This window comes from Tinamus guttatus, unplaced genomic scaffold, assembly GCF_059628265.1.
Source record: "Tinamus guttatus ecotype Peru unplaced genomic scaffold, ASM5962826v1 Tinamus_guttatus_pri_ptg000045l, whole genome shotgun sequence".
NCBI lineage: Eukaryota > Metazoa > Chordata > Aves > Tinamiformes > Tinamidae > Tinamus > Tinamus guttatus.
The window spans coordinates 3,287,581-3,314,481 of record NW_028288579.1 but is presented as its reverse complement, the minus strand read 5'-3'; the positions used below and the strand labels follow the sequence as shown (position 1 = coordinate 3,314,481).

At 64.0% G+C, this 26,901-nt stretch overlaps 3 protein-coding genes across 3 annotated transcripts; 1 reads left to right on the top strand and 2 right to left on the bottom strand.

The window, feature by feature from the left end:
* Window positions 1-512: 512 nt before the first annotated feature.
* Window positions 513-5,301, bottom strand: LOC148595944 (uncharacterized). Its single transcript, XM_088537359.1, has 5 exons — window positions 5,214-5,301; window positions 4,613-4,734; window positions 2,894-2,992; window positions 2,296-2,460; window positions 513-868 (listed from the first exon to the last, which is right to left on the bottom strand). Exons 1-5 carry the CDS (start codon window positions 5,299-5,301, stop codon window positions 722-724), a joined length of 621 nt encoding a protein of 206 aa, XP_088393485.1. The 3' UTR covers window positions 513-721.
* Window positions 5,302-7,480: 2,179 nt separating this feature from the next.
* On the bottom strand, window positions 7,481-19,698 carry XYLT2 (xylosyltransferase 2). Its single transcript, XM_088538149.1, has 11 exons — window positions 19,549-19,698; window positions 12,870-13,341; window positions 12,339-12,514; window positions 12,022-12,224; window positions 11,462-11,542; window positions 10,988-11,204; window positions 10,323-10,499; window positions 9,239-9,501; window positions 8,942-9,137; window positions 8,179-8,512; window positions 7,481-7,854 (listed from the first exon to the last, which is right to left on the bottom strand). The coding sequence occupies exons 1-11, from the start codon at window positions 19,681-19,683 to the stop codon at window positions 7,532-7,534; spliced, it is 2,577 nt and encodes an 858-aa protein (XP_088394275.1). The 5' UTR covers window positions 19,684-19,698; the 3' UTR covers window positions 7,481-7,531.
* Window positions 19,699-21,402: 1,704 nt separating this feature from the next.
* On the top strand, window positions 21,403-23,858 carry HEATR9 (HEAT repeat containing 9). Its single transcript, XM_088537517.1, has 10 exons — window positions 21,403-21,447; window positions 21,513-21,569; window positions 21,651-21,711; window positions 21,807-21,901; window positions 22,022-22,219; window positions 22,290-22,382; window positions 22,459-22,578; window positions 22,657-22,730; window positions 23,065-23,185; window positions 23,727-23,858. Exons 1-10 carry the CDS (start codon window positions 21,403-21,405, stop codon window positions 23,856-23,858), a joined length of 996 nt encoding a protein of 331 aa, XP_088393643.1.
* Window positions 23,859-26,901: the final 3,043 nt, after the last annotated feature.

The following is a 26,901-nucleotide window of genomic DNA, read 5'->3' as shown; positions in this document are numbered from 1 at the left end:
GAGACCACCAGCTATTCCCTCCATGCTTCCCTCCTTTCCCAGCTGCACGTCCAGTCACACAGTTCATCCTGTTTGTCTCTGCGTACAGCACCGCAAGTAACACAAGCTCCTGTATCTTCAGTCCGGAATCTCTTGGACACCTGAATCTTAAGTTCATACAAAATTGCTCCAGCTCCCAGAGGAACGTTGCTCTGAGAGCACAGAGCGATGCTGTGACGCAGACTCATTCCGCTACTCAGGTCAGGATTCCCACCAGATACGGAAAACCATTTGATAACCTAAGAAATAAGTGTAGTAGTAGAAGGTGAGGGCCTTCTGAGGTGCAATACTTGGTATGCGTGGCAGTGCCTGCCACAGCCTCACAGAGGTGCGTTGCACTCAGCTGCCTCGACAGGCTCTGGCCAAGCAGACCTTTGCCTTTCCTTTGCTCCCCGTGTTGAGCAAAGTAGCTCTGGTAACAGCACATTTGCCAGAGAAGAGCAAGCAGCCATCCCTCGTTATTCTGGAGGAAGAGGAATATTTGGTGGTGGCTCTGCTTTTATCCTTGTGCTGCAGGACGGACGTCTCCTTTGGCTGGGTCCAACTTGCCTGTGTGTTTCTTGGCTGGTTGCGAGTCTGGGTGAAGTTCTCTGGCTTAGCTGTTCCCTGCAGACAAGGACAATGTCACAGGCACTTCTGTCGTTGACACCACAGGAAGCTGGACTTTTGTGAGGTTGAGTCCTTATACTGCTGTGTTCCTTTGGCTTTGGTAGCAGGCAGGATCCTGGAAAGGGACTGGCATTCCAAGTCTGTCCAAGGTCCCCGAGCTTATTCCTGTTCCTGAGAAAGCTGGAGGATGCCTTAGAGCATGCTCGTAGGGAGGTGGCATCTGTAAACATGAGAGGAAGGGTATTACAGCTGATCAGAAATAACAAAAGAGGTTATCCCACCTCTTCCTAGAGCAGGCAACACACAATAGCCACCACATCCATGAAATTAAATTCCTCTAATCCTCAACATGCTGCTGCCTAAATGAACACCTGGAAGATTAGCACTTAGCACCGCTTCGTAGTGAGCCAGGGCAGAAGTCTACTGGAGCAGCTGCAGTGTTTTCCACCTACTGCTGCTTCGCACTTTATGCCAAACTGCTGTTCTTCTCTATCCCACCTTAAGGACTTGTAATTATTTGTTACAAAAGCAAAAAAGAAAGATTTTGTTGAAAGAGGATTGTTGTTTTCTTTTGACCAAGTATAAATTGCTGTACAGTTGTTTACATAAGCACCTAGAAACCAGACTTTCTATCCAGCTTTTGATAGGGAGTCTCACTATATAGCAGCAAAAGGGGAATTCTGAGCTGTATTATTTTGTATTTTGGAAGAGCTGGGCTAGTTTTCTCTCTCTCTCTGCAGAAGATGACAGCAGTGGCACCAGGGATGCTGTGGAAGAGCTCCCACTTTCCCTGCTGTGCTAACACCAGTCAGTGCTGCAGTCACCTCTCCTAACTGTAAATATCATCACTCTGTACCCGCTCTTCTGGGCAAGTCACTTGGGCTTAGATTTTACACACCTAGCTCATTATTCTTGGGGGATCTGGGCCTTGTTCTGCTGTGCTTTTAGTGCTCAGGGTATCAGGGCAGGCACCATTAGTTACAGCTCCAAGTACTGAGTGCCAAGCAGTGAAGTGCTGACCATGCCAAGTTTTTGATGCAGCTCTAAGAGCTCAAAATGTAGGTAAATGGTTGAGCTCTTTTAGTGCCCTGCTACAGGTTTCAAATGTTTCTATTCTGCTGTGGTCAATAAGGCCTTTGTGTTCTGCAGGAGTCTTGGCAGATGCACTTGCTTTGTTCTGTTGGGAGAAGTGCAAGCCTCAGGCATCCCAACTGGCTCCTGCTCGTAAATAAGCCACAAGCATTTCAAGGTTACAGCCCCTGCCTGTTGGAGGTGCCCAGAGGGAGAGGGGAGCAAGAGACCTTGGAAGCCTTACAGATCTAAAAATAACATTCCCAGTTTGGTCTTCTGCCGAGAAGATGATCTGGAGAACCCGCCCTTTCATCAGCAGCTCTGCCCTTCCTCCCGCACAGGCACCGCTGCAAACGCTCCGGGAGGGATCAATCATTAACCAGCACACACGTACGCAACCGGCGCCTCCAGGAACACGCTGTGCCTTTGCCACAGATCAAGGCTATCAGAGAGAGACAATTGCAGAGAACAGAGTCCTCTGCTGCTGGAAACTGCTGAAGCAAGACACACACAGAGCGAAGGGAGACCATTCCCGAGCCCCTGCCAGGAGAACAGCCCTGGGCACGGGACACCCACCTCCTGGGGAGGGTCTGCCCACAGCCCAAACCTCTCGGCGATCATCTGATGGATTTCCCGCTGGCGATCTTTCTTGCGCACGCTCTCGTAGCTCGGCAGGCGAGGCTCTTCCCAGGCAGGGAGCTGGTAGCTGCTCGGGGGTCCGATGCAGAATAGTTCATCTCGCTAGAAAAACCCAGCCCAGAAGAGAAACCTCAGTGCACTGGCCTCTGTCTTGTTGGAAGTTGCTGGCCTGTTGTCACCTGAAGTTACACCTGGAGTTTTGAGCACCCTTCCTTGGATCTCGAAAGAGGGAACCTGAACCCTCCCTGGAGCCTGATCTTGGGGGTAATTACACCGCAGCCTCAAGATGCAGACCCAGGCCAAGAGGGATCTCTGTGGCACTGAATGCCCAAACGCCTCGTGGCAGTAAGATGTGGCACCCTGTGGCCTCCTCAAAGGCTGTAATAGGCAAGGAGCACTTCCCAAAGTTGCTCTAACTGCTGTAGTCCCCAAGAGCTTCCCAGGCAGCCATAACCAAAGCCTCTTCCCAAACTCCTCAGCATCTTTGCTACCCTTTCCCCTGTGCCCAGCTCCCGCCAGGGGAGACCAAGGTCACCTGCATGCCAGGATTCTCAGCAGCGCTCTCCAGGCGTGACGCTCCGTGCTGGGGTCCCACCAGCCGCTGGCTGCTGCTGAAGTACGGAGGGGGACAGTCCTGTAACGAGGGGTTCAGAGGAGAGCGTGAGCGCAAGCGAAAATCCCCAACACCCCACCCCGCCAGGAGAGCTGGGGAAGCATGGGATGGAGCAGCTCGCTGCTAACACAGGCACACACCTAAGTCGCTGGCAAGAGCGCCCGGAAAGGAGCCTGCCCAGCTGCTCTTCATGCCCAACGGGAGAATTCGTCACCCGCGCAGGGCTCAGCGCCCTCCCTTCGGTTTCTCGCAGGGCTGCTCATGGGCACAGAGCTGCCAGCTCTGCCTGTCTGTGGCCTGACTAGTTACCAGTGCCAGCTGCTATGGGCAGCACTGGTACGTGCTGACTATGCAGCACAAGGTCCCCTCGAAGTCCCCAAGCCGGCTGACACCCCCGCCTGGCACCGCGAGCAGAGGCAGCAGCCGGGCCCCAAAGGCAGAGTTTCGTTCAGGCTCAGCAGAATTATTTCAGGGATGGAGGACAACAACTACGCAACTATTCCACTAATAAAGATAAGAGCTCACTTGTATGCTCAAGGTGACAGAAATTGTCTTATCTACCAAGAAAGTCGTTGTGGGATAACGTGGCAAGCAAACTCGAAGAATAGCGGCCATTCTGTTCCCGAGTAAAGAGCCTTCTCCTGGTTAAACCACATTCCCCGAGAAGGTGGTTGGCAGCAGCAAGCAGAGGTTCTTTGTGAGGGGAGGGACCCCCTCACATGAGGGCCAGGCTCAATTTCTACGAATGTCCTTGTTCCCCGAAAGCCAGCAGTAAATAGCCCCAAATCACCGCAGTATTTTCAGAGAGTGAGGCTGCAGTTTACCACCAGGGCAGTCACACCTAGCGCCCTGATTGCCAACATCCCCGCGAGCCCCTCGCGGGCACAGCGGGTTTTGTGTCCCCTCGTGGGCACAGCGGGTTTTGTGTCCCCTCGCGGGCACAGCGGGTTTTGTGTCCCCAGCTCGCGCCTCCCAGCAGCTGGAGGCTCGGCCTGCAGAAGCCGTTCGAGCCCAGACGAGCTCTTGTCCCTCCAGCTCCGGAGCAAACCCCACGCAGCGCCTGGCAAACCTCTCTATCCCCGTGGGGGCCTTCAAGGGCAACCTGTGAGCTAAAGTGTGAACTACAAAAGGAAGAATTATTTTTGTGATTAACAACTTGGGAAATATTTGTGCCAGCTCTACCACGCACTTAATAACGGCCATAAGGAAAATAGACAACTGTTCTTTGTTTTAATGTTGATAAGCAAGGCGAGTATGACCGGCACAACTCTACTGTCTCGAAAGCCACCTCAGAGCAGCCCAGCTGCTTCTGTGCAAAGACGTGTTGGGACACAGACCCTGCAGACAGCAGAAAAAGCCAGAGCAGTTACCAGCCCGTGTACCTCACCCAAGCAAGCGGAGATGTCCTCTCTGGGGCACTGCTAGGCATCCCCAGCCCCTACAAGGGGGAAAAGGAACTGGTGGCCAGAAATGAGAACTTTGCACCACCATCACCACAGCCCGGGAAGACCAGGCTTTCCTGAGGCAGAAGCTACCGCAAAGGCTGTGCTGGCTGAACGTGCTGCTCTTTTTCCCTCAGCAGCTTCCTCGCTTGTAAGACCCGGGAAGCTACAGCTGCGAGGGGCAGAGAGGGATACTCACATACTGGCTAGGGCTCTGGAAGAAGCGGCACGAGCAGAGGAACTGGCAGCACAGCGGGTCCCGGTGGTACAGGAGCAGCAGCAGGACCAGGATGGCCACGATGAACACGGACGTGGACACCGCTGCGGGGAGAAGGGAGAAGCGAATGCAGCTGGGCCCGGCAGAGCCTCCGGAAACCTCCCTCCTGCATCCCTCTGGATAACCAAGGCACGGAAAAGCGCAGGCTTCCCTGCTCTGCATCCCGGAGCCACCAACAGCCTCCTTACCGCTAACATCTGCCTCTCCCTGCAAAATGAGGAACAAGCCCCAGAGCTGCAGGGGCTGGAGCAGATCCTGGATCCCAAGGCAGCGCGTTGGGAGCAGCCGGGCACGGGGAGCCGCTCCAGCCGCCAAGCTCTGACCGCGGGCCCGAACCTGCGGCTCGTGCCGAGCCGGGCTGCGCTTCGCCAAGTCCCTTCTCCCCGTGCTGCGGGGGAACCGGAGGGGCGAGGAGGCTGAAGCGCTTCTGAGAGACCCGGTGGCGCCCCGGCCGTCCCGGTCCGCCCGCGCTGCCGCCAGAGCCCCCGGGACCCCGCTCCGCCCGCCCGGCGCCGCCACTCACTCGCAGCCACGATGATGGCCAACACGTTGCTGTCCATGGCGGCGGCGGCGGCCGGGGCGCGCGTCAGCGCCTCGCCGGGCTGCGCCATCCCGGGGCCGCCGCGCCGGGTCCCGGGGCCGCCGCCCGGCGCCGCGCGGCCCCCTCAGCGCCGCCCGGCCCCGCGCCCGCGCCGCCGCCGCCCATTGGCCGCCCTGCCGCTCCCCGCCGCCGCCCATTGGCCGCCCTGCCGCTCCCCGCCGCCGCCCATTGGCCCGCGGGCGGGAGGCGGGGCGGCGGCCGCGCGGTTGCCGCGGCAACGCGCACGTGGCGGGAGGGGGGGGCGGCGCCGCGCGCGGCCCCGCGGCGGCGACAGGAGGCGCCCGCTAATTCGCTAATTAATTAATTAACTAATTAATGAACACGCGCGCTAAGTGCCGCCTCGCCGCCGTCCGCCCAGGCGGCGCCGCGGGGCGAGGGCGCTTAGGCTCCCCCTGCCTCCCCCGGCGGCTCAAAGGCGCTTAATCCGCCCGCAGGGCCGGGCTCCCCCTCCGGACTAGGACAAAACACGGGTAAAAACCCGTTTTTGTTGACACTGCCTCTGTCGCCATCCCGCCCTCCCCCAAGGCCCCCAGGCCGCCCTCCAAAGCCCAGGGGCGCCAAGGGCCCAGGGCTGCCCCCCTCCACCCAACGCGGAGCCGGGGTCCCCCCCAGCGTCCCCCGGCACACACGCAGCCCAGCGCACGGGGTACAGGTGTATTTGGGGGAAGGTGCATGGCGAAGACAACGTTACATGATGCTTCGGACACAGGGTTTGGCCCAGCACGGCCCACAGTCCCGCGCGCTCCCCGCGCCGCATCCCGGCAGGCTCCGTCCCCCCGGAGCACTCGGAATAGCCCCTTGTGCCACGCTGCCTCCTTCAGCACAGGCATCCTCAAACCACAGGCAGGGAACGTAACCCCACAGGCGGCCCAAGGGCAGCCAGCAGATGCCAAAGGGGACACAGACCCTTGCAGTTATCTGCAACCGGAGGGCACGCGGCCCTGAGCACGCGGCTCTGGCCCTCGTGACTCCAGCAGGGCTGCAAGGTCCATCCCGGCCACGCCGGAGCCACAGCGGTATGGCACGTGAAACGTGCTCCCAGGGTGGAAAATGCAAACTCGGGCTTCTCCCTATGGAGAAGGAAGATGCAGGGAGCCCTAAGGCTGGGGAGGATGGTAGGAGGCGGCATCTGTTCCCTCGGGAAAAGGGGGGAAACAGAAACAGCGGAGAAGGGACAGAGCTGGCCAGACATCATCTCACATTAGACCCTGCCAGAGCAGCTCTCCAAAAAGGGAACCACCGTCTCCCTCATGCCAAAAATTGAGCCACGCGGGCGGCATTTTGGCACGTGGAGGTCTCGGCGCTCAGCTCCCACTCTGCTCCAGGGAACACGGGGGACACAGAGGCCACAGCGGCTCGATGAACTTTGGTGGCGAAGGAAGAGGTGCCTCCCCCGCTGCCAAAATGCAGCCGTGGCACAAGCAGCACTGGCAGGTCCAAACTTTTGGCACAGTTGGGCAGCCGGGTGAGATTCCCCAGTGAGAAACAGGGAAACAGCAAAATAATAAAAAAACAAAATAATAATAATAATAAAAAACAGAAGAGAAGCTTAAATGACCCAGCACCCTGTCCTGTAGCTGCAGGACACCCAAGAGAACAAGTTATGTTACAGTCCGAGGGGAGACGGAGACACATGGGCTTCCCAGCCAATGTGGGGGTCTCGTCTCTATTGCACTTTGCATCATATATATTTCTATATTTATAAAAATACAAACTAAAGGGCTGGGGCGGAGGGGATGAGATGCAGGCCCTGGGCCAGCAGCAGCTCCGTGCGTGGGGCAGGTCCGTTCTGCTCCCGCCCGTCGGCCGCTGCCGACGAAGGGCAGCGCAGGACCGGACCCTGCGGGGATGGAGCCGGGGACGCGCAGGGTGCGGATACCTGCCCGCCGGCCGCCCTTCTCCTCCCTGCCCGCTGCCCTTCCCGGGGCTCCGAGGCCGGGAGCAGTAAATGCACCGCTCGGGGCAGCCGCTGCTGCCCCCGTGGCGACGGGCACCGCTCGCTCTGCCCTGGCCGGCAGCGCCCGCTCCGGGGGCAGGTGGGCAAGGCCCCAGCCTTGCACCTCCCTCTCTGCCCCCAAAGTACCCACAGGAGGTGGTTTTGCCTGGCGCGGAGGTTCCCAGGCTCTCCACGAGGAACTGCGGAGCAAATCTCACGGGGTGACGCAGTCCAGAGAACCCCCCCGCCGCGCCGGTGCCGGAGGCTGCTCCTCGCTGCCAGCGCCGCTGCCCGGCTGCTCCTGCTACCTCAGCCGCCCGTCGGCTTTGACGGGCCCCAGTTCCGATTTGGGGTCCGGGGACAGCGAGCTCCACGAGGTTTTGCTGCAGGTTTCCAGGCTGGAGCAAGCGGAGGGGCCGCTCGCGCACACGTCCGCCACGGACCAGAAGGAGCCGATGGCGCCGTCCGCCCAGTCGTCCAGCGCTCTGCCCGTCAGCTGCGCCTTCCGCGCCGCGTCCTCCTCCGCCTCGTCCGCGGGCGGCAGGTTCAGGATGCCCCCCAGGCCCTGGAAGCTCTGCTCCATGTACTCGTTGCGAGGGGGGCCGCCGTGCAGCCAGCTGCTGTCGTCTGCGCAGGACGGGAGAGAGGACGTCAGCGCGGCGGGACCGTCCCCGCAGCCCGCGGGACCGTCCCCTCGCACCCAGCCCTCCCGCAGCGGGGACGCTGCCATCCTACGGAGGGAGCAGGGATCTCATGGACCTGCCAAGGGGCCATCCGAGCTGCCCACGGGCCTAGTATGAGGACTCGTGTGGGCAAGGGGACGCTGCGGGGAAGGGGACGCCCTGGGGAAGGGGACGCTGCGGGGAAGGGGACGCCGCGGGGAAGGGTGGCTCCACTTTGCTCCTCAGCAGCAGCCCCGGGAGGCCCGGCAGCCCTTCGGAGCATCCTCACCCTTCCTGAGAGGCTGCTTGCGGTTGAAGGTCTGCGGCACCACCAGGAACTGGCTCTCCCCCAGGAGCTCCCAGAACTGGAGCAGGCGGATGGTCCAGACGCCGGGGCGCAGCGGCCGGTTGAGGGGAGGTTTGTACTGGGTAAACTCCGCCTCGGCGTCCACCGTGATGTCGTAGGAAGTGGCAATGACGTACGTGGGGTCAATCCACACCACTGTGGCTGTCAGGTTTGGTCCCCGCGACCACTTCTGCATGGCCACTGGCTCGTCAAAAGGCCCCATGAGGCCTCCAAAGTTGCGGAAGAGCCTTTCCTTGGGATCCCACTCTGTGCCCACCTGCAAGGACAGGAGGTGCACAGCAGTGGGACACTGCAGCAGGGAGATGTCACCGCATGTGCTGTTGTGTCTCACTCTGCAGAGCTGGGGAGGGTCTGGACTCTCATCCCAGCGCAATCCACACCAGCCCTCGCTGCTGCCCACCAGGACCAGCCCAGCTGTGTGTGACATCTAACCACAGGCACCGGGCACCAACAGCCTCAGCTCTCCCCCAAGATCCATTCAGGCTTCTTCCCCACCAACCAACTCCATGTCCCACACTGTAACATCTCCCTGCATGGAGAAATCAGAGCAAAAGCCCTGGACAGAGGTTTGTCCCCAGACATAACAGAAGGACCACATCTCTCTGTCCCTCTCAAGTGGGGAAGAGGAGGAAGGTCTGGAGAAGCAGTGGAGACTAGTGGGTGTTGAGCAGAACTCCCCATTTACCTCAAGGTTTTGTAACCTGTTTGTCTGCCCTCCATGATCTGCCAGCTTCAAAGCTCCTTGGGGCATCATCCACACCTCCAAGGACTCTGCTTGCCCAGTTGCTGAGTTTTGCACCTCCTGCATCACCAGGTAGCCCTGGAAACGGTCGTCATAGAAATATAAGTGCACACTGGATGGGAAACCCTGGGGCTCAAATCTGGAGAGACAGAGAAGAGAGAGACACGACCCTCAGCATCCCCGAAGAGTAGGATGCAGGTCGTCCTCGGAGCCCGGACGGGGCTGCAGCGAACGTCCCACCTGCAGAGCTTTTCTGCCTTTGGTGCCGGCGCAGCGGCGGCTCTGCGGAGCCCCAGCCTGGAGAAGGCCGTGTAGAAGGTGAGGGTGACGTCGCTGAGGCCGCTGAGCCCGTCGATGCGGTCGTAGACGTTCTCCCAGTAGGCCTTGAGGGCCGGCGTGTTGGGCGGGTAGTCGCCGTACAGGTGCGTGTCCAGGATCTCCAGCACCTCCTGATTCACCGTCGACTCAAACTTGCGGGCGAAGAAGGTGGGTCTGGAGAGTTGCTGGAAAAGCAAACAGTGTTGGCTACTCCCGCCTTTATGGGAAAGCTGGGGTGAGACAGACTGCGAAAAAACATGCCGGGACCCATCCTGCCCCCTTCGTGGCACAGGCCGGGGAGCAGCAAAGCACCAACGGCCTCGGTGCGGGATCCTCTGCGCAGGATCAGCGGCAGCACACAGCACGGTTACCCGCTGTGCAGTCTGGTTCCCATCCCTCCCACTGCCCTGCAATTTGTGTGCTCAGAAGCAGCCAGGTGTCACCCAGCTCCTTAGCTGGAACCTCTATACAGACGGGTCTCCCCAGAGCCTCTGTAAAGCACGGGGTCCTGCAGAACCACAGCCCTGCTCTATATAAGCCCAAGACTGCAGCCTCTGGCAAGCAAATTCTGCTACCTTCGATTTTGGGGACTGCATATATCTTTTCCCAAACCTGCCTTGTTCAGGCTAAGCCTCTGCTCGCTACAGCGTGGTTATAAAAGGACAGTTCATCTCTGGGCATTTTGACTTGCCAGGAGGACATGACAGCTCTCTGAAGGGGTTTTACTGATAAGACATTTGCCCTAAGTAATCAGTCTGCAGGGAGAGAGCAGGAAACAGGAGCGAAAGCCTGGGGAGGAGAGCAACGTTGCAAGCAGCAGCCTGGCTGCTAGGCAGGATCCCTGGGGCAACGCAAACATTTGCAGAGGGCTCTGCGCGGAGCCCCAACACAGCTGGACAGATGTGCACACCAGCCAGCCCTGCACCCCGGGCACGTCTGCAAGGGAGCTCGGAGAGGGGAGACGGAGCGGGGGAGAAGGCGGGGGAGAAAGGAGGATCTTTTTCACCTGTAGCCGTAGGAAGTCCTGAGGTTTGAAGTCATTTGGGGAGCACCCGCACCAGTCGACTATGTGTTTATATTGGCACTTACAGCCCAGCTTCCGGTTCCAGTTGGTCACTCGGAGGTTGTTATCGACCAGTGTCTCGCAGGCGTGACTGTTCTCCAGGACTGTGTGGAAGAAGGACTGTGCACGGCAGAGAACAGACGTGAGGCCATGGGGATGGAGGCTGGGAGGCTAACGGAGCCCCCGGCCCTCACTCACACAGCAACAGGGCATGTAAATAAACAGGCAAAACACTGTGGTAAATCCCGAACGTAAATCCAGCCCATAATGGATTGGATAACCAATAACGGAACAGACTTTGTACCCAGATTGGTGCTTATCCAGCCCAGAGGGGTGTCTGGAGCCAAAGCAGGCTAGATACAAACTGATCCTTGGCCCGTGTGCCCCACTTTCCCAGGCCTGGGCAAAGCGAAGGCACAAAGCCAAAACTAGAACACTCTGCCTTGCCCTTAGGAGCTATGCAGGGCATGGAGGAAACGGGACAGAAATATGAGTGCAGCAGGAAGAGCCAGCACCATCTCGCTGTGTGTTGAGAAGGAACAGAGCCGGGAGGGCGCGCGGGGAAGGCGGCTCCGCGCCGCCTCTGCTCGCGCCGCCGCAGCACCCACCTCGGCCGGCAGCAGCGTGTAGGTGTAGAACTGCCGCAGCTGGGACACCAGCTGGTCCTTGGCGTAGACCACGTACTCCACGAAGCTGCGCGTCAGCGAGAACCAGTCCGAGCCCCCGTCCACCACGATGCCCTCGGGGATGTGGCGCTCGCCCAGGCGCCACATGTGCGAGTCACACTCGTGGAACAGGCGGTCCAGGCCCTGCTTCTTGATAAACCTGGGCGTGGGGACAAGGGCTGAGCACAAGGGTCCTCCTGCAGCTGCAAGCAGGGCTAGGGGTGCCACTCACTCCAATGGGACACAGTGTGGATCTCCGACAGGGTAAAACCAACGGAGTGACATGTGTGGCCCCACAACAGCACAGCCACGCTCCTGGCAGCCTCAGCGAGAACAGCCCCCTGCCCTGCCCCAATTCTTCTCAGAAATCCCCCCTTTCTGATCATCCAACTCAGCCCTGGCCCCAGGCAGGGTTACCTGGCGTTGTCTCTGCCGTGGGACTTCAGGAAGTTCTTATCCCGGTACTTGGACAGGAACATCACCAGCTCCTCATTCGTCCTAAGATGCAAAAGAAGAAAGGGTTAATGCGCCCTGGAGCAAAGCGGCCCAGAAAACCTTCAAGCTGCAAATGGCCACCAAACACAGGGAGCCTAAAGCTGCTTCACAGGCACTGACTCAAAACCTCATCACGTTGCTGAGGAGACACGGATCTGGCCCCTCTGCTGCCTGGGGCCTGGCCGGGGTGTGCGGCTGGTGCACACCTGTGTGTTCACATGTCCTTACACGTGCCCTCACTCTGCAACACCCAGACCACAGCAAAAAACAGCCTGCCAGGTACTGGCTGGGATCCGCAGCAGAGACGGGACCTGCCTGGCCCTGCAGCGTCATCAGCAGCACGTGGGTGCGATCATCTCCAGCCCCATCTGCCCTGAGCGCCCTGCTCCTCCTTGCGTTTCCCAGCAGCGTCGCTCCCAGGGCTGCCATGGCACCAAGCAACCCCGGCCCCTCCACCGTCCTCCCCAGTCCTCCCGGCTCACCTCGTGGGGTAGTCGGTGGCGCTCAGGTTGATGAAGAAGTCCCAGGGCCACTCGGCCAGCTCCAGCAGGTCCTTCATGCTACGCAGGTACATCTTCAGCAGGCTGGCACCTCCCCAGATGGTGACCATGCGCCAGGGCGTCACGCGGATGTTGGGGTAGTGCTGGGCCAGCTCCAATGCCTCCCGATGCAGGTAGTTGGAGCGCTGCCGGGGAACAAGGCTCTGGATCAGCAGGGAGCTCATTTGCACTCACTGCCCATTCGGGTTATTGACCGGGCGCTCTTGGCCTCCCCTCTGCCACCCAGGCCTCCTGCCTACCTTGTCCACGTGGATGTAGAAGAAGTGCTGCTCGTGGTACACGGCCTTGATGAGCCGCTTCAGCTGGCGGATGGCCCTGCCGTGCACGACCAGCATGTAGGCGATGCGCACCGGCGTGCCGGCGGGCGCCTGCTGCAGCCGGCTCTCGTCCCACTGGATCACAGGGCTGACCTTCCCTGCGCGGGAGGGACGCGGCCGTGAGCCTCTCCACGGCCCTCGGACGGCACGGGGCACCCCGGGACAAGCCACCCCACACCCAGCGCACGTGGGGCAGGGCGCGATCGCCTCCCCGTTGACAGGGGACGCGCTGGAAGGTGGGGGGTGTCCCCTCCAGCCCCACAAAACAGGGGGCCGCAGCTGCGCCCGGCTCTGATCCCTGCAGCCAGCGCCGCGCAGGGGGAAGCAGCCAGCACAGCTTTGATGGGATTACCGAGCCTGCCGTAATCCGGGAACGGGCAGCAGATTGGGGCAGTCTGTCTGCGAGGTGGACGGGTTTGGTCACAGCGGGGCGGCTGGCCCGGCGGGACGCACCTGAGAGCTGGCAGTGGCGGGGCACGGCCTGCGGCATGAGGCTGCCGGCGCGGTGCAGACACACCACGTTGGCGATCTCCTGCTGGCACTGCTTGCTGCTGGCCCGCGCCAGCGCCGACAGGGCGTCCTTGCCCGTGATCTCGCACTTGGGGGCGAAGCCGTTGTCCGTGGGCTGCGGCGCTCCCTCCACGCTGCCCGTGTCGCCCTGCGGGAGCACGGCCGGCTGGCCGTCCCCGCGCCGCTCCGTCAGGTTGCGCCGGCTGGAGGCGTCCGGCGCGGCCGGCAGCCTGCGGCCCGCTCTGTGCCGCGCCGTCACGGCCCGCACCACCTTGGCCACCAGCGCGCCGGGGCTGTCGGGCCGGCCCCGCCAGCGGCCGTGCTTGCGGCCGGCGCTGCCGCGGCGCCCTGCGGAGCTGTCCGAGTCCTTGGAGCCGTCGCTGCTCTCCAGCAACCTGGCTTTTTTCTGCCGCTCCTTCCGCACGTTCAGACGGACACAGAAGAGAGGACAGACAGCGTTAACTTGGACCCGGCCCCTCTCCCGTCCCTGCAGACATCCCTGCTCCTGGCCAACCCAGGCTGTTCCTTGCCCCTGTTCCTGGCCTCCCGAGAGCACTGGATGCCTGTGTCCCCTTGGCTCAACGCTCCCCTCCGCCAGTCTCAAGGGAAACCAGGGCACAGCAACCTTGGCTGCTGCATCCCTCACTGCAGTCAGTCTCCCCGGAGCGCTGAGCCCGGAGGAGCAATGAATTCGAAGCTCCTGCTCCGAGCGGGTTGGAATTAGCCACGAGCACGACAGCCCGGGGCTGCAGCACACCAGGAGCCGCACGCTGGCTCGGGAGCAGCGGCCGTGCAGGGTGCCCGCCATCCCCCAGGCCCCAAGGGGACACCCCGATGCGCAGACCTGCACCCGCAGCACCCCGGCCATACCAAGGGGACACCGATCGCTGTCCCCAGCGCACAGCAACACTCAACAGCCGGGGCCGGTTGTTCCCACACTGTGTCAGCCCTCTGCCTCCAACCACCGCCACAGTCCTGCGGGGTCAGGGCACCACGGCTCGGTGGGGACGGGCTCAGGGCCACGCCAGCAGCAAACGGACCCGTTTCTCACCAGCACCGTCACGCTGGGAGCCCGAGCTGCAACTGAAACCACTTCGATCTCAGAGCCGGGTCCTGGGCAGTGGTGCCTGCCCTCTCCGAGGCTGGAGAGGCTTTGGGTAGGATCCTGCCCAACCTGCCGGCGCTCCCTGTCCTAGACCCCGGCTCCCGGCACGGCTCCGGAGCCGGCACCGCAACCGCCGGCTTCTCCAGAAATCCCTTTCACAAACCCTCCCACGGAGCCTCCCTGTGTGCAGAGGGAGCAGTTAATTACGCTTCGTTACTGCTGCCAGGCCGGCTGATTAGCAGAAATGAGTTAGCCTTGGGGAGAAGGGAGTTGCTCTTGGACACGGGGAAGTTTGGGTGGCGGGAAGGGGCAGGAAGGCGAGGGCCGGGCTGCGGAGCCGGGCGTTTGCCGGGGAGCAGACACGGGCCCCGCGGCCGCTCTGCTCGGAGCCATCCCGGGCAGGAGCCTGGAACGAGGTGCCGCAGAGCCGGTGGTGCGGCCAGGGATGCCGGGGGCTCTGGCCGGCCCTGCACACAGCTCAGCTACCACTGGAACCGCAGTGGGAGATGCTGAGAGAGAGGGAGGAAACTGGTTCCTTCCCAAGGGCGCTGCTCAGCGCGGGGAGTGCTCAGACCCCGCTGGGGCCATCGATCGCTCCCTTGCGCGCTGCGGGAGCGTCGCTCCGCTCTCCCGGGGAGCACGGTGCCGCCGCGGCCGCCGTCCCCACCGCACGCGGGGACGCCCGCGCGCTCGGCCACGGGACAGGCAGGACGCGCAGCAGCTGCCCCGGTTCCGGCCAGGCTCCCAGGGCTGTCCCGCAAGGCGCGAGCCCGGGATGCGCCGCGAGCCGCGGCCGGAGCTCCGCAAGGGCGGCCGCGTCCTCCGAGGGTGCCCGTGGGGATGGAGGCAGCGCACGAGCACCCTGAACCAGCCTCCCCGCGGGCGTAGCCGCCGGCAAGGTCACGGACAGCAGGAACCGCGGAGGCCGGGAAGCGTCTCGCAAGGTCGGCCTCCCCCAGCCGCACGGCAGAGCCGGCAGAGCGCTGGGAGGAAAGGCCTCCCCGTAGCCCCTTCCCCAGCCTCCCGTAGCCCCTTCCCCAGCCTCCCGTAGCCCCTTCCCCAGCCTCCCGCGGCCGCCCGAGAAGGGGCCGAGCGCCTGCTCAGCCTCCGCGCGGCCGCGGCGCCCAAGATGAGCCAAGGCCTCTCGCACTCGGCCGGGTCACGGCGAGCCCGAGACAGGCAGCTCATTAGTCACCGCGCAGGACCATCTGTTCCCGGTTATAAACCTGTTGTCTCTGCTCAGCGTCTCGGAGCGGGGAGCTGGGAGTGAGTGACAAGCAAAGGGCCAGTCTCCCATCCCGCTGCTGTGGGGACAAGGGACGCGCTGGCCTGCGGCCGCGCGGTGGCCCCAGCGCTGCCCCCGCTTCCTTAGGGAGCCATCGGTCTCCCTGGAAGGAGCCGGTCCGGTCACGGCTCGCGAGGACACCCCGCTGCCCTTCTCAATGGGGAAAGCATTAGAAACAGCACCAGCCTTCCCGGTTAATGAACTCGGTGCTTCTAATTACTGCACCAAAGCAGAGCTGTCCCTCCACCGCGGTGGGGCGGGAACCGCTGCGGCCACGTCGCTCTGCTGTGTTTAAGACTTGTGTGCAGGACTTTGGCAGGATTCCCGGGAGAGGCAGCAGCTGCCGGTCTCCCCCTTCTCCAGAAACGCGCAGACAGCTCGGACGTCTGCCCGAGGTCACCTCTCCAGCCTTGTGTCCCCTCCGCCACATCCCGCGAGGCCACGGAGCTGTGGCCAGGCGCCTATTGCATCCTATCCCCAACACAGGTCCCACCACTGCCCACGACACATCCGCAAGCTGCCTGGAATGTCACACCTGAAATCCAGAGGGACACGGCAATGTCCCCATGCACCTTCCCTCTCCTCCGGAATGACACTGGGAGGCTTCTCTGATGCACGTGAACCCCATCTCTCCTTCTGTCCACACAGAACAGAGAGGGAACATCCATCCAGGCCATCTTGGGGACACAGAGGATGTTCAGACACAAATTGGGAAACAAAAACATCAGTGAAGAAAGAGAGGGAACTGTTGTGATGAGGAGAACTAACAGCACCTGCTGTCCTACAGCATCCTGTCCTGGGGATGGTTGATCTGGTGCCTGCCAAACAAGCCCTTATCAGGCAACACCAAAGGGCTAGATGGAGATGACAAACTTTCCAAGCTCTTAAGCTGGATAGAGATTATGTTATTTGATCCTGGTGGAATCAAAGTAGGCTTCTTCTTGAAAGCTTCTTCTAGCACAGCAATTGCCAGTGCAAAAGAACCTCAAAGCTTAGTGCTAACCTGGGTGGATGGTGATTGATCCAACTTCTGTTCTGTACACCATAAAACACTGCTTGGTTAAAAAAAAAAAAAAAAAAAGTTTTTAGGGCCCTGAAATCAGCACTATCCACAACTGCAGCTAACCCCAAAGCGGGAGCAGAGCAGGCAGCTCCAGGGCGCTGTGTGCACGGGCTCAAAGGCCAAGGCGCCGAGCCATCCTGAACGTGCAGCTTGCGGAGGAGCAGCACGACCCGAGCGGCACGTCCTCCCCACGGGGCTGGCTCCGGCGTGCTCGGCTCTCCCGCGGGTCAGCAAGTGCGGCTGCTGCGGGATGACTTTATAACGTGCTCACATGGAGGGCAAAGCCCGAAGTTCGGCAAGTCCTCACTGGCCTCTGCTAAGCGCGGAGCGGGAGGCCGCCGGGATGGAGCTGGCCGAGCACAGCGGCATGGGAAAACGGAGCCGCCTGTCCTGCCAGCCAGACACAGGCACCACAGAGCTGTTCCCAGCCCGTCATTCCTGGAGATGGACAAGACGCGCTCCACGAGGAGGCTCCGTGGGCCACGCAGGCCCTGCTGAGGTCAGTTCCACCCTGTCCCCCTGCTCCGTGCCCTCCAAGGGCATCCCGGCCCGGCCCGGCAGGGGAGCCCATCGCGGCAGCGTCTGGCCTGCTCTGCTCCCCACTACACTTCCTATGCAGACAAGGAAAGGAAAGAAAGATCAGCAGAATACAAGCAGCTGGCCAGGAAGAAAAGGGAGCCCAGCATCGTCAGAGAGCAGAGCACCCGGCCGCGGAGCGAGGCGAGCGCTGGGCGAGCCGGGCGGGCGCGCTCGCCGCTCCGACCCGCAGCCCCCGAGCCCACGTGCCCATCCCGGGGGCCCGTCCAGCTCCAGGGGCTCCAAGGCATCCGGAGGGCTCGCGGCTCCTCTGCGCTCTCTTGAGCAAGTCCCAGCTGGTTTGTGGTGGGGATGAGCCTGCCTAGAATGGTGTCTGCTAGCGGGAAGCAGCCGCTTCATCAAGCAATTAGGAGATTCCAAAATTTCCTAAACTACTCCAAGCCTACAAGGCTGAGTTCTCCTGGGAAAGTTCTCATGCCCTTAGCTTAAACAGAAATACTCCAGGGAATGGTGTCTTCTCCAAGTCCAGCCAAAATCAGGAACAGCAGAAGGGCATGGAAACGCAGACCTGTGCTGCGTTTTAAGGAAAGATGAACTGGACTTTTCCCAGTTTCCTAATGTCTCTGGGCTGTCTGTAAAGCTCAGGATGATTCCTGCCTCCTTTGAAGGAGCTAGTTCATTCCCAAGTCCCAGAGAGAAGCAGGCAAGAGGGCTGGTGCTGAAGCATCTCCAGCTGAGCGGGACCCTTCACAGCCAACCCATCGCTGCCCTGGGCAGTTTTAGCAAGGGACATGGGGAATTAGCTGGGGACTAGCACAGAACGAGGGCGCTGCACAGGGTAGGGATAGAGAAAGGTGGATGGAAGAGAAAGCAGCAACACCAGAGGCTGAGATCCTGAGCACTAACAGCCCATGAGCGGTGCTGGACCGCGCGATCTGATCAAGGTCACAGGGAAGGAAGCGGCAGGGCTGAGCACTCCGGGCTCCTGGCCCCTCTCTGCGCTCTCTCCTGTGATCTCAGGTGACTCCACGTCCCTTGTCCTCGCTACATTTATTCCCGGTGCTTTTTTTGCTGCCAAGTATATGGCAGCAGTGGATGAGGGTGCAGAACCTCAGTGCCTGTCCCAGCACCCAGGGGATTCATTTGCCGAGGGAGTGACAACCTTAGGAGACCATCCAAGGGCCTCCTTGCAAGAGGCCTCCCGGATCCTGCTCTGACCTCTCTGCTTTGGATGGAAACTTTCTAGCCCCAAGAAAAGACCTGACACCTGCTAGACCACACTCAGCAAGCAGAAAGACACAAGGGAAGGTGGAGTCCCAACCCCTCCACAGATCCCCACGTCCCACATCACGACCTGCAGCGTTGGGATGCTGCACGTAACCCACTCTGCAGCTCAGCCCTGCACGCACGCAGCTCCTTGCAGCTCTCGGTGCCATCTCCCTTCTCGCCAAGCTTGGGTTCCTCGTCACCTTGGGCTCATGAAGGAAGGGCGGACGGAGCCTCCTCCTGTCCACCATGAACGTGACCAGGTGTGCGGCCCTGCAGCCCCCACGGGGCGCGAGCAGCGCTCCGCGGTGTTGGAGCGGGGTGTCCTGCCCTAGGCGGGGGTGCTGGGCAGGCTCGCACGGGGCACCCAGCGCCCCGGGACAAACGACTCGCAGCCACTGTTTGGCCCAGGTGCAGCAGGCCTGGATGCAGCCCAAGCAGCTCACAACAAATAAATACATCCAAACAAGCAACCCAGAGGTCAAGAGCTTCGTCTGAAGGTGGAAGCACCACGGTCCAGGGGCCCAGGGCCTCCTCACTACCTGCTCGGCCTGTGACCTTGCAGAAATACCTGCACCAGCCTCAGCTGCCCCAATAGCATGCCTCAGTTGTCCCAAATGTGTGGAAAAAAAAGGAAAAAAAGGGGGGGAGGAAGTGACTTCCTTTGCCTTAGCAAAGCACATTGATACAGAAGACACGGTGCAACTGCACAGTCCTCCTCCCCCTGCGCCTCACGGGGCACCCCAGGCGGGAGCAGCGGCGCAGGGGCCTCCGCGCGCTCCCCGGCGCGCTCAGCGCCCGCGGATCCGCACGGTTGGAGCGTTCCTCCGGAACCAGCCGCGTTATCGGCAACTTCCTCCAACACTTCCCAGCCCTGGAGCAGGCCGAGCCCCCAGGCTGGTTCCCCAGCGCGGAGCAGGCCCCAGCCCCATCGCAGGGCACAACCACCCCCTCCCCGCGGCCGGAGCCCAAGACACGGCGGCAGGGCCCCCCGAGCCCCCCGCGCCCCCTGCCCACGCCGCGGCCACCGCGGCCGCCCAGCCCGGCGCTGCCCATGGCCCCTCCGGCACGGACACCCCGCGAGGGGACCGGAGCCCCCTCCACGGCCAGGACCATGTGCTCCCCCCTCACCCTGCCGTGCCTCCCCGGGACCCCCCGCACCCCCCGGGGTCCTCGTCACCCCCACACTCCCCCGGGGCTCCTCCCCCGCCCCCTCGGCACCCCCAGCCCCCATCTCCACTCGCACCCCCGGGGCCCCCCCAGGACCCCGCCAACCCCGCGGCCCCCCGCGGCCCCCCCTCCGCGGCCCCCCTGCTGCCCCACGACCCGCCCCACGGGGCCCCTCCGCGCGCCCCTCCGCGCGCACCTCGGCCGGGCCCTCCTCGTCGAGGCCGGCGGAGCTCCAGAGCACGAGCCCCTGCAGCAGCAGGATGGCGAGGGCCGTGGCCACGGCGAGCCGGTAGCGCCGCGCCAGCTTCCGCACCCGCGCGCTCGCCACCATCGTCACGGCCGCAGCGCCGGGCGCGCGCGGGGGGCGCGCGGGGGGCGCGCGCGGCGGCGGCGCGGGGCGGGGCCGGGGCCGCGGGGGCGCGCGCGCACGCGCGGGGCGGGGCGGAGCGGGGCGGGGCCGCGCGTGGTCACGGGGGTGCGCGCGACCGTGTGCGCGTGGCGGGTGTCGCGTGCGCGCGCGCGGGGCTTGGCGTGTGCGCGGTGGTGCGGGCGCGCACTGCGCGGTGCGTGCTGGGCTGGGAGCGTGCGCGGGGTGTGCGTGTGCCTGTACCGCCTGGGGTGTGTGTGTGTGTGTGCGTGTGCCTGTACCGCCCGGGGTGTGTGTCTGTGTGCGTGTGTGTGTGCGTGTGTGTGCGCGTGTGTGTGCGCGCGGGGTGTGCGTGTGCCTGTACCGCCCGGGGTGTGTGTGTGTGTGTGTGCGCGGGGTGTGCGTGTGCCTGTGCCTGTACGGCCCGGGGTGTGCCCGTTGATGTGTGTGTGTGCGCGGGGTGTGCGCTTGCTGTGTGTGGGCTGGGCTGTGTGTGTGTTTGTGCGTACTGGGGTGGGAGCATGCATGTGCAAGCGCTTGTGTGTGCCAGGATGTGTGCGTGCAGTGCTTGTGCGTGTGCAGCACACGTGCATGCAAGCGCAGGAGTGTGCATGTGTGCGTTGGCATGTGTGCACACGTGTGCGCTGGGGTATGTGGGGCATGTGAGCAGGCATGTTCATGTGTGCACGGAGCTGCGTGTGTGTGCACGGAGCTGCGTGTGTATGCATGGCCTGCATGTGTGTGCACAGCCTGCATGTGTGTGCACAGCCTGCATGTGTGTGCACGGCCTGCGTGTGTGTGCACGGCCTGCGTGTGTGCACGCGCAGGGGCCCGTGGGTGCACATGCAGGGGCTCCTGTGCAGGGTGAGGGTATGCAGGCCTCGGTGCGGAGAATCCCTGGGGATGGAGAACAATGTCGCCATAGTTTGATGGCATCACAGCCACCACACGTGACATCACCTGTTCCTGTCCCCAGTTCTGTGCTTGGGTCGTGCAGGACGCAGAAGACCCCGGGCAATCCAGCGCTGCCCCATCCTCTGCAGCCCCGGCATGGAGCGGGATCCATCCCCGGCTGCCAGCGCCGCTCCCCGCAGCCGGCCCCCGCGGCCCTCCTGGCACCAGGTTGCTCCCGCCGCCCGCTGCTCTGTGGTGCCGCTTTGCCGCCGATGCTGCCTCTCTGCTGCCCTTCCCAGGTGCCGCGGGAAACCTTCCCCCAGCCGCCCTCGGCGTGGAGGAGAGCGGCCCCCCTGGCCCCCACCCTGTCCCCGGCTGCTGTCCCCACGCCGGCACATCCTGTCCTGTCGGGCAGGTACCGAGAGGCTGCGGGGCAGCAGGGGCCCTGTCCTTGGGGAGGCTGGGGGCTCCCGTGTGGCACTGCCATCCCAACCCCGCAGGGCCTTCGGCGAGAGCTGCCCGTGCCGGCTGCCTCTCCCGGGGCACGAGGCTGCGAGCGTCGGGGCGAGCTCGGCACCAACCTTCCGCGTGCAGCCCCCGGCCGGGGCTGCGAGGGACAGACACCGGCAGCAGCGGCTCCAGGTTGGGCACCCCAAAGGCCGGTGCAGAGCAGGGCGCGGGGGGCCCAGGCGTCCTCGGCACAGGGTCTGAGCCCCCTTGCCCGGCTGGGACCCTGCGCTGGTCTCCGGGCCGTGGTGCCAAGCTGGTGCCTGGCAGGAGCTGGCCGGGATGCTGGCGTCGCCGGTGGAGCAGGAGCAGGTGTACGCGGCGCAGGTGAGACCCTGCCCGGCTGCCGCCGGCGCTGCCCGCGCTGTCCCCACCGCCCGCTCCGTCCGCAGGCGCTGGGCTGCCTGGGCAGCGCGGAGGAGCCCGTGCTGGCCGCGCTGCGGAGCGCCGTGAGTGTCACCTGGGGGGTGGTGGCAGGGGACGGCAGGGCCAGGGGTGGCACCTCCTGCTGCTGCTGCCCCGTCTTGCAGCTGGAGGGCTGCAGCCGGGCGCCGGTGCGGTACGAAGCCATGCGCAGCCTCGTGCGCCTCGGTGAGCCCGGCCTGCCCGCGCGGTGGGGTCACCCCCAGCCCGGGGGGTCCCCCTGCAGCCGGTGGCCTGTTGGTGACAGCGGCGGCTCCGCGCAGGCTGCCTGGAGGCGCCCGTGGTGGAGGAGCTGCTGGGCCGGCTGCGCGAGGGCAGCGTGGCGCAGCGCGGGGACCTGCTGCGGGCGCTGCGCGGGGCCCTGCACGCCCGCGCCGCCTGCCCCGCGCACCAGGTACCGCCACCGCTGCAGGGCCCCGCGCGGGCGGGCGGGCGGGTGGGCGGCGGGGACGCCCCCGCTCTGGCTCTGTGTCCCCAGCGCGCTCCCGTGGGCGCCCAGGCCCGGCTGGCGCGCGCTCTGGAGCGGCTGGCGGCGGCGCCGGGGCCCGTGCGCGCAGTGCTGCCCGCCGCCACCTGCCTCGCCTACCTGGACGGCGCCGGCGCCAGCACCAGCGCCGCGGCCCGGAACGCGCTGCTGCGCTGCCTGGAGCGGGGCGGCAGCCGCGAGAGGATGCAGGTGCCGCCGCCGCTCGGCCCTCTCCCTCCCGCCCCTGGGGACAGCGGGTGTCATCCCCCCGTCGCGGCAGGCGCTGCACGTGCTGGTGCTGCACATGGGGGTGGCGGACGCCGCGGTCCTGCGGGCGCTGCTGGAGCAGCTGCGCCGCGCGCCGGCCTACGAGGTAGCGGGAGGGGAGGCCGGGGCGCCGCGCGCCGCGGTGCTGGGCGAGCCGTCAGCCCCGGCACCGCCGCCCGCAGCACCGCGCGGCCGCCGCCGACCTGCTGCGGCTGCTGGGCCCGGAGCCCGTGCGGCGGCAGGGCCTGCAGGACGAGGCGCTGGCGGCGCTGCTGCAGCGGCTGCACGCGGAGCCGCTGCGGGTAAGGCCGGGGCCGCCGTCCGGGTGCCGTCCCCGCCGCGCTCGCCCCGCCGCCGCCGCTGCCCCCGTGTCCCCGCAGGCCGTGCGGCGCCGCGTGGGCCTGGCCGCCGAGGCTCTGCACATGAAGCCGCAGATCTGGGACGTTGTGGAGAGGTAGGTGGCACACAGGGGTGCCAAGGGTGCCGAGGCCCCGCACAGGCTCGGGCTGGAAGGGTCAGCAGGGGTAGAGACATTGCCGCCATCCCAGGGGACCTTCCTGAGCTCCTGGGGTAAAGGGGGAATCTCCAGGATCTCCAGGAGCTGGAGAAGTGCGGAGCTGCTCTTGGCATCCAGCGTCAGCCCTGCCCATGCTGGGCGAGCTCGCGTGTGCCAGAGGGGCTCTGGGGCGGGATATGGGATGCTGGATCCCATCGATCCCATCCCTTCACCTCTGGTATGGGGGATACTTGTCTCCTTGCCTCGTGCCCTGCTGACTTTTTCCCCGCAGGCAACTGCACGCGAAGCATCCCCTGGTGCGAAAGCAGGCGGTGGTGTCGCTGGTGAGTCGCTTGTCCCCCCCATCGGCCCCGAAATGGCAGCCCAATTTCTACAGCTGCACGTGGGCCACGGCAAAGCTCTCCAGGCCTCCCAGGTCTCTGCTCGCCCCCAGCACCCAGTTCTCCCCGTTACTGCCGCACGCGGGACGCTCCGTGCAGCCCCGCTCGCCTGGGTGGCTGCTAGCAACTCCCCGCGCAGTCCTGGCTGCTCCTGGCTGGGCCCAGGGCGCTTCGGGAAAGAGACGGGCGCTTTGTGGAGAGCCTCGTGGCCGGAGGACGGGTGCAGGAATCCCTGGGGATGAAGCTGCTGCGCGGTGACTGAGCCGGGTGCCTTCTGCCCCGCCGAGGGGACGAGCCGCTGCTGCATGGTGCAATGTTCCTGCTGTCCCAGGCTCTCCACGCATCCTCCCAACAAAAAAATAGGACCCCACGGTCCACATCTTCCCAGAGGTGCAGGAATGCTGCCCCAAGCAACCCCTGCGGAAGCGTGACCACCTGGGAAATTAACCAGGCTTAAACGAGCACTGCCGAGCCCCTGCCCCGTTCCCCCTCGCCCGCTGCTAGCCCCTTTGGCAGCCCCGGGGCCCGCACGCGTGGTGTGTGCCCTCCCCAGGGCGTGCTGGGGCTGCGCAGCGACGCGGTGCTCTCGGCGCTGCTGGACATGCTGGAGCTGGAGCGCAGCCCCGCGGTGCAGCGGGAGGTGAGCGCCGGGCGCGCGGGCATGGGGCCGGCCGGGCTCCGCTGAGCTCCGCGGGTGCAGGGCCGGCCGGGCTCCGTTGAGCTCCGCGGGTGCAGGGCCGGCCGGGCTCCGCTGAGCTCCGCGGGTGCAGGGCCGGCCGGGCTCCGTTGAGCTCCGCGGGTGCAGGGCCGGCCGGGCTCCGCTGAGCTCCGCGGGTGCAGGGCCGGCCGGGCTCCGTTGAGCTCCGCGGGTGCAGGGCCGGCCGGGCTCCGTTGAGCTCCGCGGGTGCAGGGCCGGCCGGGCTCCGCTGAGCTCCGCGGGTGCAGGGCCGGCCGGGCTCCGTTGAGCTCCGCGGGTGCAGGGCCGGCCGGGCTCCGCTGAGCTCCGCGGGTGCAGGGCCGGCCGGGCTCCGCTGAGCTCCGCGGGTGCAGGGCCGGCCGGGCTCCGCTGAGCTCCGCGGGTGCAGGGCCGGCCGGGCTCCGTTGAGCTCCGCGGGTGCAGGGCTGGCCGGGCTCCGCTGAGCTCCGTGGGTGCCGGGGTCGGCCGGGCTCCGCTGAGCTCCGTGGGCGCCGGGGCCGGCCGGGCTCCGCTGAGCTCCGTGGGCACCGGGGCTGCCCGGGCTCCGCTGAGCTCCGCGGGTGCGGGGCTGCCCGGACTCCGCTGAGCTCCGTGGGCACCGGGGCTGCCCGGGCTCCGCTGAGCTCCGTGGGCACCGGGGCCAGCCGGGCTGCGCTGAGCTCCATGGGTGCGGGGCTGCCCGGGCTCCGCTGAGCTCCGTGGGCGCTGGGGCTGCCCGGGCTCCGCTGAGCTCCGTGGGCACCGGGGCCGGCTGCGCTCCGCTGAGCTCCGTGGGCGCTGCAGGTCGGCAGGACGCTGGCCAGCCTGGGCAGCGGGAGGCACTTGCGTGAGGACCCGCGGCTCCGGGGCCCGGCGCACGGGGCTCCCGGCAGGTAGGAGGCCCCGCGGCCGCCTCGCTGCATCCCCGGCCCCGCGCGGCTGCTCAGCGCCCCGGCTTCTCCTCCCCACAGGGAGCCTATGGAAGCGGGGACAAGCCTGGAAAAACTTCCTGGGGCTGAAGGGCAACAGGGACCATTGGCCGCTGCCACCCCGGCCGCAGCTCTGGGTGGCTCTCGGCAGCGGGGAGCTGCCGTGGATCAGGAGCGGAGCAATTAAAGCGTTTCCTGCTGTGGATTCTGCTTGTCCTCGATCAAGAGGAGCAAGTGCAACACACGGCAGCCAGGTAGAGCCATAGGGACTGCGCTCACAGTGCCACAGATAAGCATGGGGAGGCTTTGCAGGGCACACTGGGGACCCTGGCTGCTCAGGTGATGGATGTTGTGAAGGAGAAGACATGGTCCAAAGTGCAGGGAGAGGCACAACACACGCTCCAGAAAAGTGAAGAAATTTAAGAAAAGTCCCTGACATAGTTTAAGTCATTTAAAATGAATTCTGCCTGCCGCTGGGCTGGGGGAGGGCGTTTTTTGGGTGCCGGGAGGGGTCAGTGCAAAGTTTGTGCTTCTTGCAAAAGAAAGAAATAGAAGCGCACTCAGCCCATCCTCGTTTCTACCGTACCGAGACGTGATGGGGCCCGTAGGCTCGCAGAGCTCTGTGACCCTCTGCCCACGCGCCCCAAGCGCCACGCAGCGGCTCACAGTGGCTCGCAGCAGTGCAGCAATGGCACGCGGGTGTTTTAGCTAGCGCCAGGCCTGCCCTCGAGGCACCGCATCCTCTCCCTCTCGCACACGCGCCCTGCCAGGGTCACGCTGCAGACAAGCGAAGCCACTCGGGAGTTAGCACCAGGTTTCAGCTCGTCCTCTGCTCATGCGCTCCCAGCTGCGATGTCAAAAAATACACCCCCGCTCAAAAAGAAATAAAACCCTGAGTTTAGATGCTGCAGGAGCCCCAGCACAGCCCCAGGGTTAACGGCACCCCGTGGGGATGGGACGCGGCTGCTCCGCGCTGCAGCGACGTCCCGTGGCGCGAGCCGCAGGATGCATTTCCCACTGCGGACACTGGCTGTGGCCGAGGAAAGAGGAAGGGGAGCCTGGCCGCGGTAGGAACGGGCTCCTGCCCAGCTTTCCTGGAAAACCCCACGGCGGCAGCACACACAGACCAAGCCCGCTGGACTGTCCCACCTGCGTGAGACGCTGCCCCTCTCGTCCCTCCGTTAGCCCTGGGAGCTACTGCCCCTGCTCGCTGCTGCTTCACTGCTAATGAGAGCTCATTGGGGTGCCGGGTCGTTAGCTGTCCTCCTTGCAGCTGAATGAGTTACAGGGGAGATAGTGCATAAAATATGGACAAGAGAGAGGCAGGGGGAAAGTGGAGAAGGGAACAGGGCCTTGGCAAGGATGAGGCTCAGGACAACCCTTCCCAGGTGGAAGATGCCTGGGGCATCCCCTGGTCTGCAGCGACAGTTGGAACCTGCTCATTTTCCTTGAAGTTTGCAGCAAGCCTTGTGTGTCCCTCCAGCAGCTCTTCCCTCACCCAAAACAGCAGCCCCGTGCAGGGAGGGGGCACAAGCAACCCGGGGCCGTTTGGGGTGTTTGTCGCTTCTGACCGAAAACGAGAAGAGTGTTGACCCCGACCGAGAGGCAGGGGAAGAGCCGCAGCCACGTGTGTGAACTTCCCCCTGCCGCTGCTTCGAGAAAGGAGGAACGCCGCGCTTGGCTCCGTGAATCGAAGAGTAATTACAAAAATACTGAAATCAAATGTTTCCAAGAGTTAAAAAAAGAACTTTTTAGAGAATGTCTAAAGACACCCAACTCAAAACTCACCAAAAAGAAAAGTATGTCCCCCACAATCTGTTTTGCAGAGAAATGAGTTGTCAGGATAAATAAACGGCCCTGAGCTAGGAAACCCCATGGGAGAGGCCACGGGCTTGGCCGGGGTTGCAGGGCCTCGCTTGCTCGTGGCAACGTGGCCCGATCCACACGGGAACAGCGAAACTGCGGCCAGGCACGCTGCGCGCCCGCTCCTGCCTCCAGCCGAGGGTAACGTTTGGGGTTTTTTTCCCTTGTTCCCTTCCAGCACCGCTGTCGTGTTGGCTGTGAGGTGCCAAAACGCAAAGGGCCGACGTCTCCCTTGCCCGGCCGTGAGTTTCCATGCGGCT